This window comes from Oncorhynchus tshawytscha, linkage group LG14, assembly GCF_018296145.1.
Source record: "Oncorhynchus tshawytscha isolate Ot180627B linkage group LG14, Otsh_v2.0, whole genome shotgun sequence".
Lineage (NCBI taxonomy): Eukaryota > Metazoa > Chordata > Actinopteri > Salmoniformes > Salmonidae > Oncorhynchus > Oncorhynchus tshawytscha.
This window is the reverse complement of record NC_056442.1, coordinates 5,375,012-5,394,569: the sequence shown is the minus strand read 5'-3', so window position 1 is coordinate 5,394,569 and position 19,558 is coordinate 5,375,012. Positions and strand designations below refer to the sequence as shown.

At 41.5% G+C, this 19,558-nt stretch overlaps 1 protein-coding gene across 1 annotated transcript; it reads right to left on the bottom strand.

The window, feature by feature from the left end:
* Positions 1-1,541: 1,541 nt before the first annotated feature.
* On the bottom strand, positions 1,542-11,757 carry LOC112266412 (obg-like ATPase 1). The gene is made up of 11 exons (XM_024443849.2): positions 11,466-11,757; positions 10,845-10,942; positions 5,662-5,805; positions 5,416-5,543; positions 5,001-5,176; positions 4,671-4,751; positions 4,462-4,559; positions 4,051-4,191; positions 3,860-3,956; positions 3,647-3,769; positions 1,542-2,385 (listed from the first exon to the last, which is right to left on the bottom strand). The coding sequence occupies exons 2-11, from the start codon at positions 10,940-10,942 to the stop codon at positions 2,278-2,280; spliced, it is 1,194 nt and encodes a 397-aa protein (XP_024299617.1). The 5' UTR covers positions 11,466-11,757; the 3' UTR covers positions 1,542-2,277.
* Positions 11,758-19,558: the final 7,801 nt, after the last annotated feature.

Here is a 19,558-nt window from a genome sequence, read left to right as displayed (position 1 = left end):
TAGCTGGCTAACATTGCAACTAAGCTCCGTTATCTTTAAGTCCAGTGATCGTGAACATCTTGGCTACAATGTTCTGTGAGGCTGCCAGCCAGATGTTGCTCATTGCCTCTGCTTTTTGTAAGGAACTGCTTCAGTTATGCTGAAAATGTTCAAGAATATGTGCTGGAAAATAGTCATTGCAACAAGGAATATTTTTTGCATGAACCAAGACTCGTATGCACAGAACCTGTCACTGTGCATATAATCTATTTTGCAGTATCAACATGTCCCCCCCCTAGCCTGTTACAAGCATTTTTTTTTTTTCACCAGGTAGGCTAGTTGAGAACAAGTTCTCATTTGCAACTGCGACCTGGCCAAGATAAAGCGTAGCAATTCGACACATACAACAGTTACACATGGAATAAACAAAACTGTCAATAATACAGTAGAACAAAAGAAAGTCTATATACAGTGAGTGCAAATGAGGTAAGATAAGGAAATAAATAGGCCATGGTGGCGAAGTAATTACAATATAGCAATTAAACACTGGAATGGTAGATCGGCAGAAGATGAATGTGCAGGTAGATACTGGGGTGCAAAGGAGCAAAATAAATACCAGTATGGGGATGAGGTAGGTAGATGGGCTGTTTACAGATAGGCTAAGTACAGGTGCAGTGATCTGTAAACTGCTCTGACAGTTGGTGCTTAAAGCTAGTGAGGGAGATGTGAGTCTCCAGCTTCAGAGATTTTTGCAATTCGATCTAGTCATGGGCAGCAGAGAACTGGAAGGAAAGACGACCAAAAGAGGAATTGGCTTTGGGGGTGACCAGTGAGATATACCTGCTGGAGCGCATGCTACGAGTGGGTGCTGCTATGGTTACCAGTGAGCTGAGATAAAGCGGGGCTTTACCTAGCAGACTTGTAGATAACCTGTAGCCAGTGGGTTTGGCGACGAGTTTGAAGTGAGGGCCAACCAACGACAGCGTACAGGTCGCAATGGTGGGTAGTGTATGGGGCTTTGGTGACAAAACGGATGGCACTGCGGTAGACTGCATCCAGTTTGTTGAGTGGAGTGTTGGAGGCTATTTTATAGATGACATCACCGAAGTCGAGGATCGGTAGGATGGTCAAGCATCCCCATCCACTTCAAAATACAACACGGCACATACACCCTGGTTGAACACGCACCTGAACACCCATCAATTAAGACATTTGAACATAAACTGAATCTGTAGTCTTTAGTGTATTGTTGATCTATATTGTGGTTGCAGTGCATGCGTTTCCATGAAAATGCTTGTGTCAGGCCTGGGCCCAGTTGCACAAAACATCTTATAATTTCCCCTTACCTAAGGGAATTGGAGTGTTGCATAAGAGTCCCTCAAACGTTTTCCTTAGGTAAGGGCATACTTAAAGGGGTTTTATGGTAGTTTGAAGGCATGTACTGTATGGCAGAAAGTGTCTGGTTACCATGGAGACCTGATTCACTGACAAAGTCTGAGATTGCATTTTTTGGGAGGGAGATCACAAACTAGAACTTCTACATTCAAGACAGGAAAAACAAATTGATTCAGAAGATAAAACATTTATTTTAGTAACTTGTTTCTGTTAATTTCTAGCATGTCAAGCTAACTTACAGAGTAGGTAGCTAGTTAGCCAGCTTTGTAGCCATGGATTGTGCACCTTCCATTGTTTAGCTAAGTAGCTAGCTAGTTGATGTTTTCCTTTCAGGAACCAGAACAAATTAAAGCAATATTCACCTCCAAATATGAACGTGGCCAGGGGTGTCAGAAGACTGATTTATATCTTCCTCTTATTCACAATATTGCAGCAATGTCTTGTGTGAGGTGGGCAAAGATATACATTTCATATAGTGTATGGGTAGGTGCGATAATCAGGGTCCCATGCCAACAAAAAAAAGGCACCAGGGCAGATTTTGTATGGTGGGGCAAATACGGAAGTCACGGTGGTTTCTGGTCAGGCACGGTCAGAGATGCCTACTTTACTTAAAATAATAATGGTCCCTCCTTGTTCCAATCAGTCCTGACTAGGGCCAGGAGTTTTTCCTGACCAAATAAACTGACCAGGAAACACTTCAGGACCTAGTACTGACCTCAATGGTTGCAGTGTGCACTCAATTTTCATCCTACCATACATAGAATTAATCAATCATTCTAATTCTATCCTCACATTCATAATAGCAGGAAGAGGGGAGAAAATCAGCAGACACTGCAGCCCTTGAGGACAAAATCAGACGGGACACAAGAACCCTGTGTTAATGTACTGGTCGCGTTGGTCCCATCACTTCTTCGCTGCCTTGGGTGCATTGGGTGTGTTGAATTTGAAAAATATAATGTCTCCGTCCTCCACAATGTAGTTCCTGCCCAGCTGCCTGTACTTCCCAGCAGCCTACGGGACAAATCAAACCAGAAAATCTATGACATTATACAAAGTAATTTAGCAAGTTTCAAGTTAATATCACATGCACAAGTACAGTGAAATGCCTTTCTTGCAAACTCTAAACCCAACAATGCAGTGATCAATATCAATGTAGTACAAAAAAAATAACAAGGTAGAACAAACACACACAAATAAAAATAAGAACACAAGAAAGTAAGGAGCTATATACAGGTAAGTTCCAATACCATATTTACAATATGCAGGGATACTGGAGCGATAGAGGTAGATATGTATATGGGTAAGGTGACTAGGCATCAGGATGTATGATAGAGTAGCAGCAGCATACATTACGATTGTATGTGAGTGTGTGTAGAGTCAGTATAAATGTTGTGTGTGTTGGAGTGTCAGTATGCATAGGAAAAAATACAAGGGTCAACTCAGAGTCTGTGTAGCCATTTTGTTAGCAGTCTTATGGCTTGGGGATAGAAGCTGTTCATGAATGTGCATGTGTGTGTGGACCATTAAGTCCTTAGTAATTTGGAACGTGAAGCTCTCAACCCGCTACACTGCAGCCCTGTCGATGTGGATGGGGGCGTGCTTGCGCTCAAGTCAGAATACCATTTGTTGTTGGAGGCACACCCCTCCCCCTCTCAATTTCCATGATTCTACTGTCCTATCTACTCGGTGAATGGAGAATTCATTGAGTTGGATAGCCATGGGGTGGTATCTTGTCCAAAAACAATGTTTTAGAAAAGTAGAGAATATTGCAGTTTACAAGAGACTCGTTGGTAGCAAATCCGCAGTCAAAATGTCATTCAAGTGACTGTACATTGGCCAACAGAATGGAGGGAAATGGTGGCCAGTTTTCCCTTCGCCTTAATCACCAGGATTCCCCTCTGTAAAGCCAATGTTTCCCCTTGGGTACCAGGAAAATTGGAGCGGAATTACAGAAAGAGCCCACGGCAGATGAGTCAAAGTTGAAGCCGGATTTGGGATAAGTAACTGCTGAAATGGTGTTATTGTTGGTTATAAGAAATGACAATGGATACACTGAAAATAAAGGAAAAATAAACAGCAATAGTCCCAAAATAGCAAAGTTGGGTCAGAGCTCGCAAAACAGAGGTCATCCAATACAGCGCCATCTTTATCAGATGGTCTTATCCAGATAAGATCAGACTAAAAACGTTTTTGACAAGTACTTATGGCATGCCATCTACACCCATGACACAGTAAATCTTTCTCTCAGCCTCACACAAGTACACACACACACCTTGACAGCATTCTCAGTGCCCTCTTCTTTGAAGTCCTGGAACTTCATGACCTCTGCCATGATGAAACCTTTCTCAAAGTCAGTGTGGATCTTCCCTGCCGCCTGGGGCGCCTTGCTGCCTTTCTGTAGGACAGAGAGGAGTAATACATAACGATTTGATAGTCACACCCGCACCTCATTGTGGGAGAGAGATAACCAAACTGTGTCTCTTACCCTGACAGTCCACGCTCTAACCTCGTCTGGTCCCGCTGTGAAGAAATATTCCAACTGCAGAGCTGCATAGCCCGTCTTAATGATCTTAGTCAGTACACTGCAATACACACACACACACACAGTTAATAAGGTAACGGTTTGCAAGAACATAAAATGTGTTCATTGTGTGTTTGATCTGTCCGTGTGTGTACCTCTGAGTCTTCGCCTCCTCACAGTATTTGTCCTTCTCCTCGTCGGTCATGTCCTGTAGTTTGGCCTCAAGACCTCCACTCACTGGTATGACCATAGCTCCTGGGTCATGGGCATCGACCCACTCCTTAATCTTAATCAGCCTGGGAGAGAATGTATATTTAAGAGAAGACAATCCTATGTATATAGATAGAGAAAAAAAAAACTATATTAGAAAAACAAAGTTGATTTTTGATTTGATTTTTTGCACAAAATGCCACAATCATAAAATAAACCCCTACTGCAAGCACAGTGCAGACCCTCAACAAGTAGCATTTCAGCTCCTCAGATAATGGTTGCCAGGCATCACAACCCAAATCACATAAGATTCAGAAAGACAGGAAATAAGGAATTAAGAAAGAGAACCAACTGACCACTTGTTCTTTTTCCTGATGTAGTCCTTCTCTGAGAGGTTGACCAGGTAGATCATGGGCTTGGACGTGAGGAACAGGTATTTGTTCAGCACATCAATCTGCATACACAGACAACACACTGGGTTATGTGCGTGTTCTGGTATACAGGCCCCTGCAACTAATGGTACTCTGCTCCCTCTCTTTTGTGAGCACACACACATAGTCCTTACCTCCTTCTCATTCCAGTCATTGTAGAAGCGGACATGTTTCTTCTCCTCCGAAATCCAGTTCTTTACCTTCAACATGATGTCCTGAGTGAGGGATGAGGGAAGAAGGGAACGAGAGAAGGGAATGAAAGGAAAGAACATGAGTAAATGCTGAATTCTGATTTTATCTGTGGCTCCTTCTCCCTAGGCACGCCTGTGGGTCTCAAACAATCTATGAGAGGACATGGAAAAGTGTTTCAAGCGCTTGAATCAAGCACGCACACACAGCTTCAGACCTCAGTCTCAGACCCAATAGGCCACTCATCAACCACCACACACACACACTCTACTCACGTATTCAGGTTTGAGTTTCTTGTCTCCTCCTCTGACAGCGGTCTTCTCCAACTTATCTATGATTGGTCCAAGAGACTCCTCATCCTTCAGCCGTAGCTCCTCATGGATTATCTCAATGTCCCTCACTGGGTCCACATTACCCTCCACATGGATGATGTCCTCATCCTCAAACGCACCTACACACATTTATGTCCAGGTTACGCAATGGTGCTGGACGTCACAAAGCTGCTAAAATAGGAATTGAGTATATTGTTCATGCACATCTGAACTGTGCTAGCATCGAGTAGGTGTGAGTGCCCCATTGATTAGAATGGAAGCTCCACACGCTTACGGTTTTAATGCGGATTTGACATTACAAATGTACACCAGGATTACAGTGTATGTGTGTGAGTTTCTGTGAGTGTGTTAAACTCACGTGTCATGTGGAAGATGCCATCGCAGGCACTAATGTGAGACAGGAAGGCGTTGCCCAGTCCTTGTCCAGCGTGAGCTCCTTTCACCAGCCCAGCTATGTCCACCACATTCAGAAACGCTGGGACTTTACTGTCCAATGAGAAAGAGATGGAGAAGTTACACACACAAACTTGGATGTACAGAGTGTTTACTCATACATCCATTTCCAAGGCTTGTGGAAGGTGCAGAAGTAGTTGTAACATTCTACCTGAGGGGCTTGTGGAAGGTGCAGAGGTAGTCATAGCGTTCGTCAGGGATGGGTACTCTGCTCTCGTTGGGGTCGATGGTGCAGAAGGGGAAATTCTCTGCTGCGGCCTGGCTCTTGGTCAGCACATTGAAGAATGTTGACTTCCTGTAGACAAAAATGACAAGACAAAGATGGTCACTATTCTACAGCCCAAGACATCTGCATGGTAAGGTCTTCTGAACAACCAAAGTAGATACTGTTGTCTGATTCGCACTGTACTGACACGCAGCCAGCACAGTACAGGTTGTGTCGGCCCTAGGGTTGCAAAAGGTCAGAAACTTTCCGGTAAATTTACAAAAATATTCCATGGAAAGTTAAGCCTGAGAATTTTGGAAATTTTGTTTAAATTAATTTTAAAAAAGTTTGCTTAAACATTGAACCTTTTTTTGTGGGATACACAAGGCAATTATAGGTTTTGAGGCTTATTTTGGTTAAACTATCCCCAATTCAATGGAATTTCAACTCTCTGCCTGCACAGTGCATTCTTCCATCACATGTACAGCTGATCTCAAGATCTTGCACACTAATGAGATGCTATTGAGACCACACTACTACACTGTCTGAGCCAAGGACTACAAGCTTTCTGGTAAGTTTTGATTACAATACTGGGTGGGGTGAATATATTTTATTTGACATACATGTTTTTTTTGTTAACAAGTAAATTGTAGCATACGGCAACGTGTATTTAAATCATTTCTAACTATTTCTGCTAGTTAGTTTTTGCTACCATGTGGGTTTTAGCTTGCTTGAGCCTGCTAACTGAGGAGTGTAAATTCACCGGTTACCATACATGTTTAATTTTAAAATATTTATCTTACAATGGAGTTGCTTAATCAAACTGTTTAAGTATTTATCTGTACATGGAACTGTATTTATTTTTTAAACTATTTTTTTTCTAATCTTTACAGGAAAATGCCACGGGCAGTATCTGATGTGTGAAGACATTTCACTGCAGCTAATGTAGAAGAAAAAGCTGTGTACATTTGCAAATACTGTGCTAAATCATGTGAAGAATGCAACAAAGATGCCAAGTGCATAAAGTTCCCTCAGCGCTCACAACAAGCAACCTCTGACAAAAGTCCCTCTACTTCTATTCAAGGTGAAAATGATGAATCAGACACTTTATCGATAGCAAGAGCTCATGGTCCTCCTGGAATCAGAAGTGTTTTTGACTCAATGGAGGAACGTAGTCAGAGAAATGCTGATGAATGTCTTGCTCGAGCTGTGTATGCAACTGGTTCACCTCTGATACTCACATGCAATGTGTATTGGAAGATATTTCTGAATGTTCTTTGCCCAGCATACACCCCTCCAACCAGACATGCTTGATCTACTCATTTTCTAGATGCAGAGTTCAAGTGAAAGTCAAGCAAATCATAGAGAAAGCAGACTGTATTGCAATCATCTCTGATGTGTGGTCAAATGTTTGTGGGCAAGGAATAATTAACAACATCTCCACCCCTCAACCAGTATTCTACAAGAGTACAGACACAAGGGACAAGACACACCGGTCTCTACATTTGCAGATGAGCTGAAGGCAGTCATCAACGACCTTGGACCACAGAAGGTATTTGCACTGGTGACAGACAATGCTACGAACATGAAGGCTGCTTGGTCTAAAGTAGAGAAGTCCTACCCTCACATCACACCCTTTGGCTGTGCTGCTTATGCATTGAATCTGCTCCTTAAGAACATCGTGGCACTGAAAACAATGGATACACTCTACAAGAGAGCCAAGGAAATGGTTAGGTATGTGAAGGGTCATCAAGTTATAGCAGCAATCTACCTCACCAAGCAAAGTGAGAAGAATAAGAGCACCACATTGAAGCTGCCCAGCAACACCCGTTGAGGTGGTGTCATCATCATGTTTGACAGTCTCCAAGAGGGGAAGGAGTCTCTCCAAGAAATGTCAATATCACAGTCTGCAGATATGGACAGCCCCATCAAGAGGATCCTCCTGGATGATGTATTTTGGGAGAGAGTGGTAAGCAGCCTGAAACCTACAGCAGTAACCATTGCACAGATTGAGGGAGACAATGCCATCCTGTCTGATGTTCAGACTCTGCATGCAGATGTAAGAGAATAAATCTGTACTGCCCTGCCCACTTCACTGTTGCTCCAAGCAGAGGAAACTGCAGTTCTGAAATATATCAAAAAGTGTGAAGACTTCTGCCAAGTATGCTGGCAAGAGCATCCTGTCTGGTGCAGAGATAAATGAGGCCTATGGTGTCATCACTACCGTGCCTTGCCACCTTGGTCTGGATGAGAGCAAGGTTCTTGGCAGTCTGGCAAAGTACATTTCCAGGCTTTGGGATGAAGATGCAATATGGCAGTCGTGCGAACATATCTCATCAGCCACCTGGTGGAAGGGACTTTGTGGATCTGAGGCTCTTTCCCCTGTTGCCTCCATCATCATCCTCCTCCTCAATCCCACCAACATCAGCCGCCTCAGAGTGCAACTGGTCCTTGTTTGGGAACACACATTAAAGCACGCAACAGGCTGACCAATACAAGGGTTGAAAAATTGGTGGCCATCCAGGAAAATTTGAAGCTTTTTGAGCCTGACAACGAGCCTTCCTCAACGAGGTTGGAAAGTGACAGTGAAGATGAGGCCTCAGAGTAATGTTCAAGAGGTGGACATTGAGGAGGTCAAGGGAGAAGACATGGAAGCCTGAGAGGAAGACAACCAAAGCTTTAGTTTCTAGACTATCATTTTACAGATGCATGTTGAAAATGTTTTCGGGAGATGCGATGGATCATTGGGGATCATTCAATATTCTCTTCCTTTTGTTGTTCAGCGAAATCGCCCCATGTGAAGAGTCAACTCATTTAATTAAAGTTCAATTCGTAACTAAATTGTTTTTATTTCTATTGGAAGGATTTAATAATTTGCAATTAAGTTTTGTTTTTTTAAACATTTGACCTTTATTTAACCATGTAGGCCTGTTGAGAACAAGTTCTCATTTACAACTGCGCCCTGGCCAAGATAAAGCAAAGCAGTGCGACAAAAACCAAACAAACAAACACAGTTAATAACACAATAGAAAAATCTATTTACAGTGTGTGCAAATATAGAGTAGGGCAATAAATAGGACATGAAGGCAACATAATTCAAATTTAGCATTAACACTGGAGTGATAGATGTGTAGATGATGTTGTGCAGTAGACCCCCTTCAGCCCCCAGCTGTGCCCTGGATACCATATGTGAATTGATCGCCCACTATCTATCTTCAGAGATGCTTAACACCCCGGCCGTAAGCTAGATGCCCTCAATCTCACAAATTATCATGGAACCTACCAGGTACAAACCTAAATCCGTAATCCGGCACCCTCTCAGATATCACCCTGATCAACTTGACCTCAAGTCTTCAACCAGGATCTCAGTGATCACTGCCTCCTTGCCTGCGTGGGTAATGGATCCCCGGTCAAATGACCACCCCTCATCACTGTCAAACCCTCCCAAAAACACTTCAGCGAGCAGGCCTTTCTAACTAAAAACAGATATAGCCATTGTTTCACCCCAGACCAGCACGAAAACATCCTGAGGCTTTCTGCATTAGCATCGAATATATGCATTTTTTCAGGTAAGTCAGGAACCAATATACTCAGAAATGATCCGATTATCGTAGATTTATCGGTGGTGACAGTGTTTCCTAGCCTCAGTGCAGTTGACAGCTGTGAAGAGGCACTCTTATTCTCCATGGACTTTAGTGTCCCTAAACTTTTGGAATTAGTGCTACAGGATGCAAATGTCTGTCTGAAAAAGCTAACCTTAGCTTTCCTAACGGACTGTGTATAGTGGTTCCTGACTTCCCTGAAAAGTTGCATATCACTAGTTGATGCTAATGCAGAACGCCACAGGATGTTTTTGTGCTGGTCAAGGGCAGTCAATTTAAGATGGTGAGGAAAGCACTTTTAAAGAGCAACCAGGCATCCTCTATTGACAGGATGAGGTCAATATCCTTCCAGGACACCCGTGCCAAGTCGATTAGAAAGGCCTGCTCGCAGAAGTGTTTTAGGGAGCGTTTGACAGTGATGAGAGGTGGTTGTTTGACCGTGGACCCATTACGGACGCAGGCAATGAGGCTGAGATCCTGGTTGAAGACAGCAGAGGTGTTTTTAGAGGGCAAGTTGGTCAGGATGATATCTATTAGGGTGCCCATGGTTACAGATTTAGGGTTGTACCTGGTAGGTTCCTTGATAATTTGTGTGAGACTGAGGCCATCTAACTTAGATTGTAGGATGGCCGGGGTGTTAAGCATATCCCAGTTTAGGTCACCTAACTGTACGAACTCTGAAGATAGATAGGGGGCAATCAATTCACATTTGGTGTCCAGGGCACAGCAACTATTTTTTTAAGTAGAAGGTCGAATTGTTTGGGCACAGACCTGGATAGTATGACAAAACTCTGCAGGCTAACTCCGCCCCTTTTGGCAGTTCTATCTTGTCGGGAAATGTTGTAGCTGGGGACAGAAATTTCAGGATTTTTGGTAGTCTTCCTAAGCCAGGATTCAGACACGGCTAGCACATCAGGGTTGGCGGATTGTGCTAAAGCAGTGAATAAAACAAACTTAGGGAGGAGGCTTCTGATGTTAACATGCATGAAACCAAGGCTTCTACGGTTACACAAGTCAACAAATGAGAGCGCCTGGGGAATGGGATTGGTGCTGGGAGCTGCAGGGCCTGGATTAACCTCTACATCACCAGAGTAACAGAGGAGGATAAGGGTACGGCTAAAGGCTATAAGAACTGGTCGTCTAGTGCGTTCGGAATAGAGAGTAAAAGGAGCAGATTTCTGGGAGTGGAAAAATAGATTCAAGGCATAATGTACAGACAAAGGTATGGTAGGATGTGAGTACAGTGGAGGTTAACCTAGGCATTGAGTGACGGTCTACTTATGAGAAGGTCAAATATTTATGTTTCTGTCTCCATATGATAAATATATCCAATGCAAAAAGCATCTACATTTAAATGGTATTAATATTAATTTGCATATATTCCCACGTAAAGTTTCCTCCTTCCTCCTCTGAATATTCCCCAAAATATGCAACCCTGGTTGGCGCTATAGTGTGAATCAAGCTAATGATTCTCCAAACCCTACTTTACAACTATGGGCAACTACTAAATTGTAGTCATGTCCATACCCAACATTCGGCAATCCCACAATCCCAATCTTCAAAGAAGTCCCGAAACGTCCAATCAGTGGTGGTTGTTTTGGTCCTTCTCCCTTCTTTGGAGGCATCTACAACAGCAACAAAACATTTAGCAACAGAACAATCAAGGCTGTAACAGAACAATCAAGGCTGTATTGTTGCGTCTGGAATACTGCTGGCAAAGAATACAGACAGCAATCTATACCCTGCGATTACTTGTCACATAGATACCTAGCTAATAGTAATTTATCTTGGATAGCTTCCCTGTTTCATATCGCTGGCTCAACACCTAGCTAGATAGCTACTCAAATTGACACAAACGACAACCTAATTTGAAAAGACAGACGTGCCAGTTGGCGCAGCTAACCAACTGTATAGCTAGCTGACAGCTAACTAGCAAACAGGCTAAAACACATGTGGAGAAGCTAGCTAGCTAGTACGGAATGGTCCGGAGTCCCATTCATTCTGCTTGTCAGCATGCTAATTTACCAGGCCAACTAGCTAGCTATGTCAAGTAACGTTGTTGTTTATTAAAATACAACGGACCATTTTCGCAAGGTCGAATATATAACCAAACAACCATGTATTTAACGAGCTATATGTTCATATTACCTTGATTTCGGTCTCTTTTCGGGCAGCTATCTACGAAAATAGATTCGTTCGGAATTTGTTCACACTGCTCAAAGCTAGCGAAACTAGAAAGGGGTCGTCACTAGTTACCACAGCCACAAAGTCTTAATTTAATTTTCAAACTAACCTCATGCATAAACTTAAATTAAAACCCAAAATATATTTTTTGTTTTCACAATTTTTTATGATATGTCCAATTTTTACTTTGTGCCTGTGCTATATAGTGGAAACCCTATAAAAGAGACAGCATATCGGAAGTGTTTTGTGTCTCCGCATTCTCAATGATCGAAACCTTATAACACGTAAAGCGAAAAACGGAGAGAAACGTCGACACGTTTGCAGTGTGACGTATTGATTCAACATCGATCAGCCCACGCGGTGGCGGTAATGCAAAATAATATTAGATGCCACCCGCCGTTAAACCCCAACGAAGAAGATCAGCCCGCGAGGTTTCCTTCATTGACACCTAAACGAGACCAGATATACCTAACCTGTTACACTTGCTTTGGCAACGTAAACATGTTTCCAATGCCAATAAAGCCCTTCGAATTGAGTCGATCCCTTTGAGGAGATGGGGAAATGGGAGTGAATGGCGCTAGCTCAGAAACCCAATATTGGGTGATGTAGCATGACAACGTGAACGTGATTGGTCAATAGTCTGCTGGGTGGGGCGTTACACGTTCCCTCATGCATTGACCAATGTCTTTCCTATCTCTTCCTTTCTCAAATATAATTTTCAATTAAATTCTAATGGCTTTATTGGCATGGGAAACATATGTTCACATTGCCTAAGCAAGTGAACTAGATAAACAAAAGTGAAATAAACAATACAAAATTAACAGTAAAAAATTATTCACAAAAGTTTAAAAGGAATATAGACATTTCAAATGTCATATTATGGCTATGTACAGTGTTGTAACGATGTGCAAATAGTTACATTACAAAAGGGAAAATGAATCAACATATCTCTGACAAGGCTTTCTGAAGGTTTCGGCGCCTAAAACGGTTAATTCATCGGAGCTTCATTATCTGTTCACAATTAACATTAGGGACATCTGCTGGTCAACGATAAATAGCAGCGTGTGATCATCAGATTGACATTTTCGATCTCCAATGTTTTATCAAAACTCTGTTGCGCAGTGGTAATTTCTGGACTTTAGTCGCCTAGAAACACTTGGAAAACCAGGTTCGCATTTTACATCATGCTTCCTTTTTTTTCTTCAGGTTTACTATACTGAACAAAAATATAAATACAACATGCAACAATTTCAAATATTTTACTGAGTTACAGTTCAATATAAGAAAATCAGTCAATTGAAATAAATGAACTGTGCCCTAATCTATGGATTTCACGACTGGGTATACAGATATGCATCTGTTGGTCACAGATACCTTTTTAAAAAAGGCAGGGGTGGGGGATCAGAAACCAGTCTGGTGTGACCTCATGTAGTCTGACACATTTCCTTTTGCATAGATTTGATCAGGCTGTTGATTGTGGCCTGTGGAATGTTGTCCCACTCCTCTTCAATTTCTGTGCGAAGTTGCTGGATATAGGCGGAAACTTGCACATGCTGTTGTACACGTAGATCCAGAGCATCCCAAACGTGCACAATGGGTGACATGTCTGCTGAGTGTGCAGGCCATGGAAGAACTGGGACATTTTCAGCTTCCAGGAATTGTGTACAGATAGATCCTTGGGACATGGGGCTGTGTATTATCATGCTGAAACATGAGGTGATGGTGATGAAGGGCATGACAATGGGACTCATCAGGATATCTCTGTGCATTCAAATTGCCATTGATAAAATTAAATTGTGTTTGTTGTCCATAGCTTATGCCTGCTCATACCATAACCCCACCGCCACCATGGGGCACTCTATTCACAACATTGACATCAGAAAACCGCTCACCCACACAACACCATACATATGGTCTACGGGTGTGAGGCCTGTTGGAGGTTCTGCCAAATTCTCTAAAACAACATTGGAGGCAGCTTATGGTAGAGAAATTAATTTAATATTATCTGGCAACAGCTCTGGTGGACATTCATGCAGTCAGCATGCCAATTACACGTTCCCTAAAAACTTGAGACATCTGTGGCATTGTGTTGTGTGACAAAACTGCACATTTTAGAGTGGCCTTTTATTGCCCCCATCACAAGGTGCACCTGTGTAATGATCATGCTGTTTAATCAGTTTATTGATATGTCAGGTGGATGGATTACCTTGGCAAAGGAGAAATGCTCACTAACAGGGATGTAAACAAATTTGTGAAGAAAATGAGAGAAACCTTTTTTTTCATATGGAACATTTCTTGGATCTTTTGTTTCATCTCATGGAGCCATGGGACCAACACTTCACATGTTGCGTTTATATTTTTGTTCAGTATAATTAAAATGTGTAAAACAGACATTCCCATTCTAAACAGTGTTGGTTTGGGTGTACAACAAGTATTCTCTTTTCACAACACCTGTTATCCTTGTATGTGCATTCTGAGATGAAGACCCCACAAAAAATGTCTCAATGATTTTCTTTGAACTTGGAGACCTAATTATATTGAGCCTGAGAAATCTCCCCCCTCAACCCCTAAGCTGTGCCCCTTTTATAGCCATGGTTAAGGGTAAGGGTAGCCTAGGTCCCTTCTGGTAATTATAATTCAAAGGTCTCTGCAATATCTGTACATACCTTTTACATTGTTGAAAAGCAACAATGAGTCAACATCAAAAGCACCCAACCGCAGCACTCTTGCAATCGCAGTGAAACTGTTTGCCTGATTGCATGGCCGCCTTCCAGATGTTCTTTGGGACCATAACATTTGAGCCTGAGTGAATTTAAAATCTTCAAAACATTAAAAATGCAACCAGATGCTGTAAAAGTCCAGAAAGTACTGTAAATACATCCTCTGTATTTAAAATATTCATACTAGCTAATACAATGCCTTGTAATTAAACCTTCTCAGTATTTTATCTTAACCTCAGATGAGATAGAAGTTAACATCCACGCACTGTTTAAATAAAAAAAATAAACACAAAGGAAGCTTGTTTTAAACTTTAAACGGCTAAATTAGCCAGTACAGCTGAATCAGTATCTGAGAAGTCGACCGAATATGACCTGTCTCCTAGCCAAGGCCCAGGAAGCTCCGATTCAAAATCACATTAGGGATGGATTGAAATGTACATAATTGGTACCTGGAGGAAAATGGGAAGGGCTTTTTCAATTTCAGTCAAGGGGACGATTTAGTATATATATATTTTTTTTTAAATCTAGTCCAGGGGATGGTCATGTAATTTGTAATGGATGACATTTTCCTATTTCTCAGTGTTTTGGAATGAGTTGCTTATTAGGGTATGTATTGATGGTGTAGATAAAACAAGGCTGCATTACACACTGAAATTAATATTCCAACCCTGAGCCCCAGCCTGCTCAGCTCTTGCTGATCGAAAACGTTTGTGTGTGCTGCCTAGACAATAGCTGTGTAGGCCTATGGTGGCAGTTCAGGTGGAGAGTCAGAGGCCTCTTCCCGAAAATAAACATATGTTCTGTTCAGTTTGAGAAGGAGAGAGCGAAGATCAGGAGTACCGGAGGTTGATAGCATGATATGACTATAATTTATTTTATTAAAAACTTTGTTTCTTGCTCATCTTGTATTTCAGAGTTATTGACCTCACAATAAGACAGATTTTAGTAACTTGCATTGTGGTGCTGAAATTTGAAGCAGCAGCCGCCGCACAACCAATTGGAAATGGACAGCTCATGGTGCTGAAAGTAGCCAAATTCAAGTGGGCATAATTAATTTAAGCCACGAAAGAAGAGTAGCCAGCAGTCAAAGTTGAAATTTTTCTGCGTAGATAGGTCTACTCTGTCCGGGGTGGGAAGGTAGTCTTCATTTTTTAAAGTACGATCCTCAGATTCCTAATGACGTCTCAGATTGAATTATTTGCATACAGGGACAGTTCAATTGCAAACAACACATACTGATTTGGCATTGGACAAATATGATACGATGACTACATATGTCTATCTTTCTGTCCATTCTTACCTTGTAATTTGTGTAATTTGTGTGGTATTAAAAAAGGATTCTGCTAATATGTAAAAGGAAGTACAATTGCATGAAATGTTTATAAAAGGCTATTTTTTATTCGGCCCAGCAAATACGATAGATTAATTCCACCCCTACTCTTGTCCACGTTAGTCTGAAAACTCACAACCTTCAGTATTCCTGCGTTGCCATATAATGCTTACAGGATGAAGAACAGTTTCTAAAACTGCATATCTAACTAAGGCTCTGGTCTGTCCAGGAAGTGAGGGTAAACGGTAGAAATGTTCTCTGCTATCCACTTCGTTTTTCATTATTATTTGGGGTATAGGGTAGGGTCAGGGAGGGTTTAGGTCAAATATATTTTTCCGAAGGGAGAGCCAGCCATTTTCCATGTAACTCTTATTATAAATAATGTTCACTCCCTTAGACAGCTCTGAAAACGTTATCAAAATACATTTGTTACTGACAAAATATGGATTTGCTCAGCGAAACTCTTAATTTATTCCCGTTACGGTCATAACTATGAGTTTACACAAATATTAGCGTGTTATCCTTTATTGCAGAGCTTTGACTGAGGGAAAATCACCTTTCCAGTCACTCTATTACGTGTATTGAAGTGGGATGGTGCCCCCAATACAATTCTGAATTCAAATACATCCACAGTGCGATTTCAACAGACTTCTACTTGTTTTTGTCAAGATGACCTAATAATTGTATTTTTTTCAATTTATACAACATTCCAAGATTGTTTTGTGGGTATCACGGAGTCGGCTGATACACCATTTCATGGGTACACAATTCATAGGTCAGGCTGTACAGTGTGATATGCATGCACAATAGACTGACTGGGATGGTGATTTCCCACAGTCAGAGTCCTGTAATAAGAGGTAGGATGCTAATATTTGTGTAAACTATACATAGTTGTGTTCAGTGGGTGTCACTGAGTTGGCTGATACCCCATTTCATGGGTGCACATTACATACAGTGCCTTGCGAAAGTATTCGGCCCCCTTGAACTTTGCGACCTTTTGCCACATTTCAGGCTTCAAACAAAGATATAAAACTGTATTTTTTTTTGTGAAGAATCAACAACAAGTGGGACACAATCATGAAGTGGAACGACATTTATTGGATATTTCAAACTTTTTTAACAAATCAAAAACTGAAAAATTGGGCGTGCAAAATTATTCAGCCCCTTTACTTTCAGTGCAGCAAACTCTCTCCAGAAGTTCAGTGAGGATCTCTGAATGATCCAATGTTGACCTAAATGACTAATGATGATAAATACAATTCACCTGTGTGTAATCAAGTCTCCGTATAAATGCACCTGCACTGTGATAGTCTCAGAGGTCCGTTAAAAGCGCAGAGAGCATCATGAAGAACAAGGAACACACCAGGCAGGTCCGAGATACTGTTGTGAAGAAGTTTAAAGCCGGATTTGGATACAAAAAGATTTCCCAAGCTTTAAACATCCCAAGGAGCACTGTGCAAGCGATAATATTGAAATGGAAGGAGTATCAGACCACTGCAAATCTACCAAGACCTGGCCGTCCCTCTAAACCTTCAGCTCATACAAGGAGAAGACTGATCAGAGATGCAGCCAAGAGGCCCATGATCACTCTGGATGAACTGCAGAGATCTACAGCTGAGGTGGGAGACTCTGTCCATAGGACAACAATCAGTCGTATATTGCACAAATCTGGCCTTTATGGAAGAGTGGCAAGAAGAAAGCCATTTCTTAAAGATATCCATAAAAAGTGTCATTTAAAGTTTGCCACAAGCCAACTGGGAGACACACCAAACATGTGGAAGAAGGTGCTCTGGTCAGATTAAACCAAAATTGAACTTTTTGGCAACAATGCAAAACGTTATGTTTGGCGTAAAAGCAACACAGCTCGTCACCCTGCACATCATCCCCACTGGGTGGTGGCAGCATCATGGTTTGGGCCTGCTTTTCTTCAGCAGGGACAGGGAAGATGGTTAAAATTGATGGGAAGATGGATGGAGCCAAATACAGGACCATTCTGGAAGAAAACCTGATGGAGTCTGCAAAGACCTGAGACTGGGACGGAGATTTGTCTTCCAACAAGACAATGATCCAAAATAAACTCTACAATGGAATGGTTCAAAAATAAACATATCCAGGTGTTAGAATGGCCAAGTCAAAGTCCAGACCTGAATCCAATCGAGAATCTGTGGAAAGAACTGAAAACTGCTGTTCACAAATGCTCTCCATCCAACCTCACTGAGCTCGAGCTGTTTTGCAAGGAGGAATGGGAAAAAATGTCAGTCTCTCGATGTGCAAAACTGATAGAGACATACCCCAAGCGACTTACAGCTGTAATCGCAGCAAAAGGTGGCGCTACAAAGTATTAACTTAAGGGGGCTGAATAATTTTGCACGCCCAATTTTTCAGTTTTTGATTTGTTAAAAAAGTTTGAAATATCCAATAAATGTCGTTCCACTTCATGATTGTGTCCCACTTGTTGTTGATTCTTCACAAAATAATACAGTTTTATATCTTTATGTTTGAAGCCTGAAATGTGGCAAAAGGTCGCAAAGTTCAAGGGGGCCGAATACTTTCGCAAGGCACTGTACCTTAAGATGCACAGTGCATATATGTATGCCCCCAAAGCAATTCTGAATTCAAATACATTGAATAATTTCACCTCATTCAAATTAACCAATTAAATGTGCATTGAGCATTTATATAACATTTCAACCTGGTTTAGTATTATGTAGTCCAATTGTGAAATGTTTTCAAAATGTTTATCAGTTTGCATCGGTTTCAATGAGGGACTGATATTTTGAAAGCGAACCGCAGATGACACTATTGTTGCTCACGCTAATGTTGTTGACGACACAGACGTGGAGAGGAAGAGCTAACCAGACAGCGGATACACACGTGCAGCAGCAATGCTCTTGTGAGATAGGCTTTTTTCCCCCACTTTGAAATCTAACCAAAAGCTTAAATTACTACCAGCAAAAACTATTTTGTATAGATTAGCATAGCAGACTTCGGTGGTTTGCAGCCTCTGGTTTTACCCGAACCCCTTCTGTTGTCATTCAAAACACGTCAGAGAAAATGGCGGAACTTGAAAAAGACACAGGACTACCCCAACCAATGCAGGAGAACCGAGATGAAGAGTAGTCGGGCAATTCCATGGTAACAGAATGACGCGGAGACTTCTATTTTTCACTTTAAAAGTATACCAAACAATAACCATCGATTGCAAAGTTAAACCAACCACACAGCTCTATGGACAAGGCCTACTTTAAACAATTTCCACAAAAAAATATACAAAAGCACATTTACTCGAAGAACAGTGCAGATGTAAATGTTGGTAACAAAATGGTAAAATCTCCGTGTTTTTTCCCCCAAAAACTGAAATATCTACTCCAAAGTCAGATTCAAACATGTCTGCAGAAAGAATACGTGTCAGCAATGATATAACACATCGAGTTTGAAAAAAATCTATTTTGGTATTTGAACAACAGTAAGTGAAATGGATTAACACCCAGGAACATAATGATATCATTGGCTCCCTTTCTCTGATCTGTACTATACAGAAATGCTGAATAGACACAAAGGTAGACAAATGTAATATCCTCCTTTGCATGTTTGGGTATTATTCTACAGACTGGTTATTATTTTAATGCGCTCGCAAACAAAACCACATTTGGTTGGTCGGGACCAAATCAATCAATTGTATTTTATAAAGTGCTTTTAAAAAATCTGTACCAATCATAGACATCTATGTTTCACACGTTTGGGCATCAAAAGTATAGCACAGAAGAGTAAAATACAGTACATTTTAAATGTACTCTACTCTAGTGCACGCTACTGTACTTAATTATTGTAGAGTACCATACTGTGCTGTCCTATACTTTACTTTTATTTACTGTACTGTGCTGTCCAAACTTGTGAAACAGAGTCTGATTGGTTCAGATTTGGACTGACCAAATTGAACTACTTTTCAAATGTCCATGGACGTCCAGTGTTGGTTGGTGCTCAGTGGGTGAGAGGGCTGGTTACAG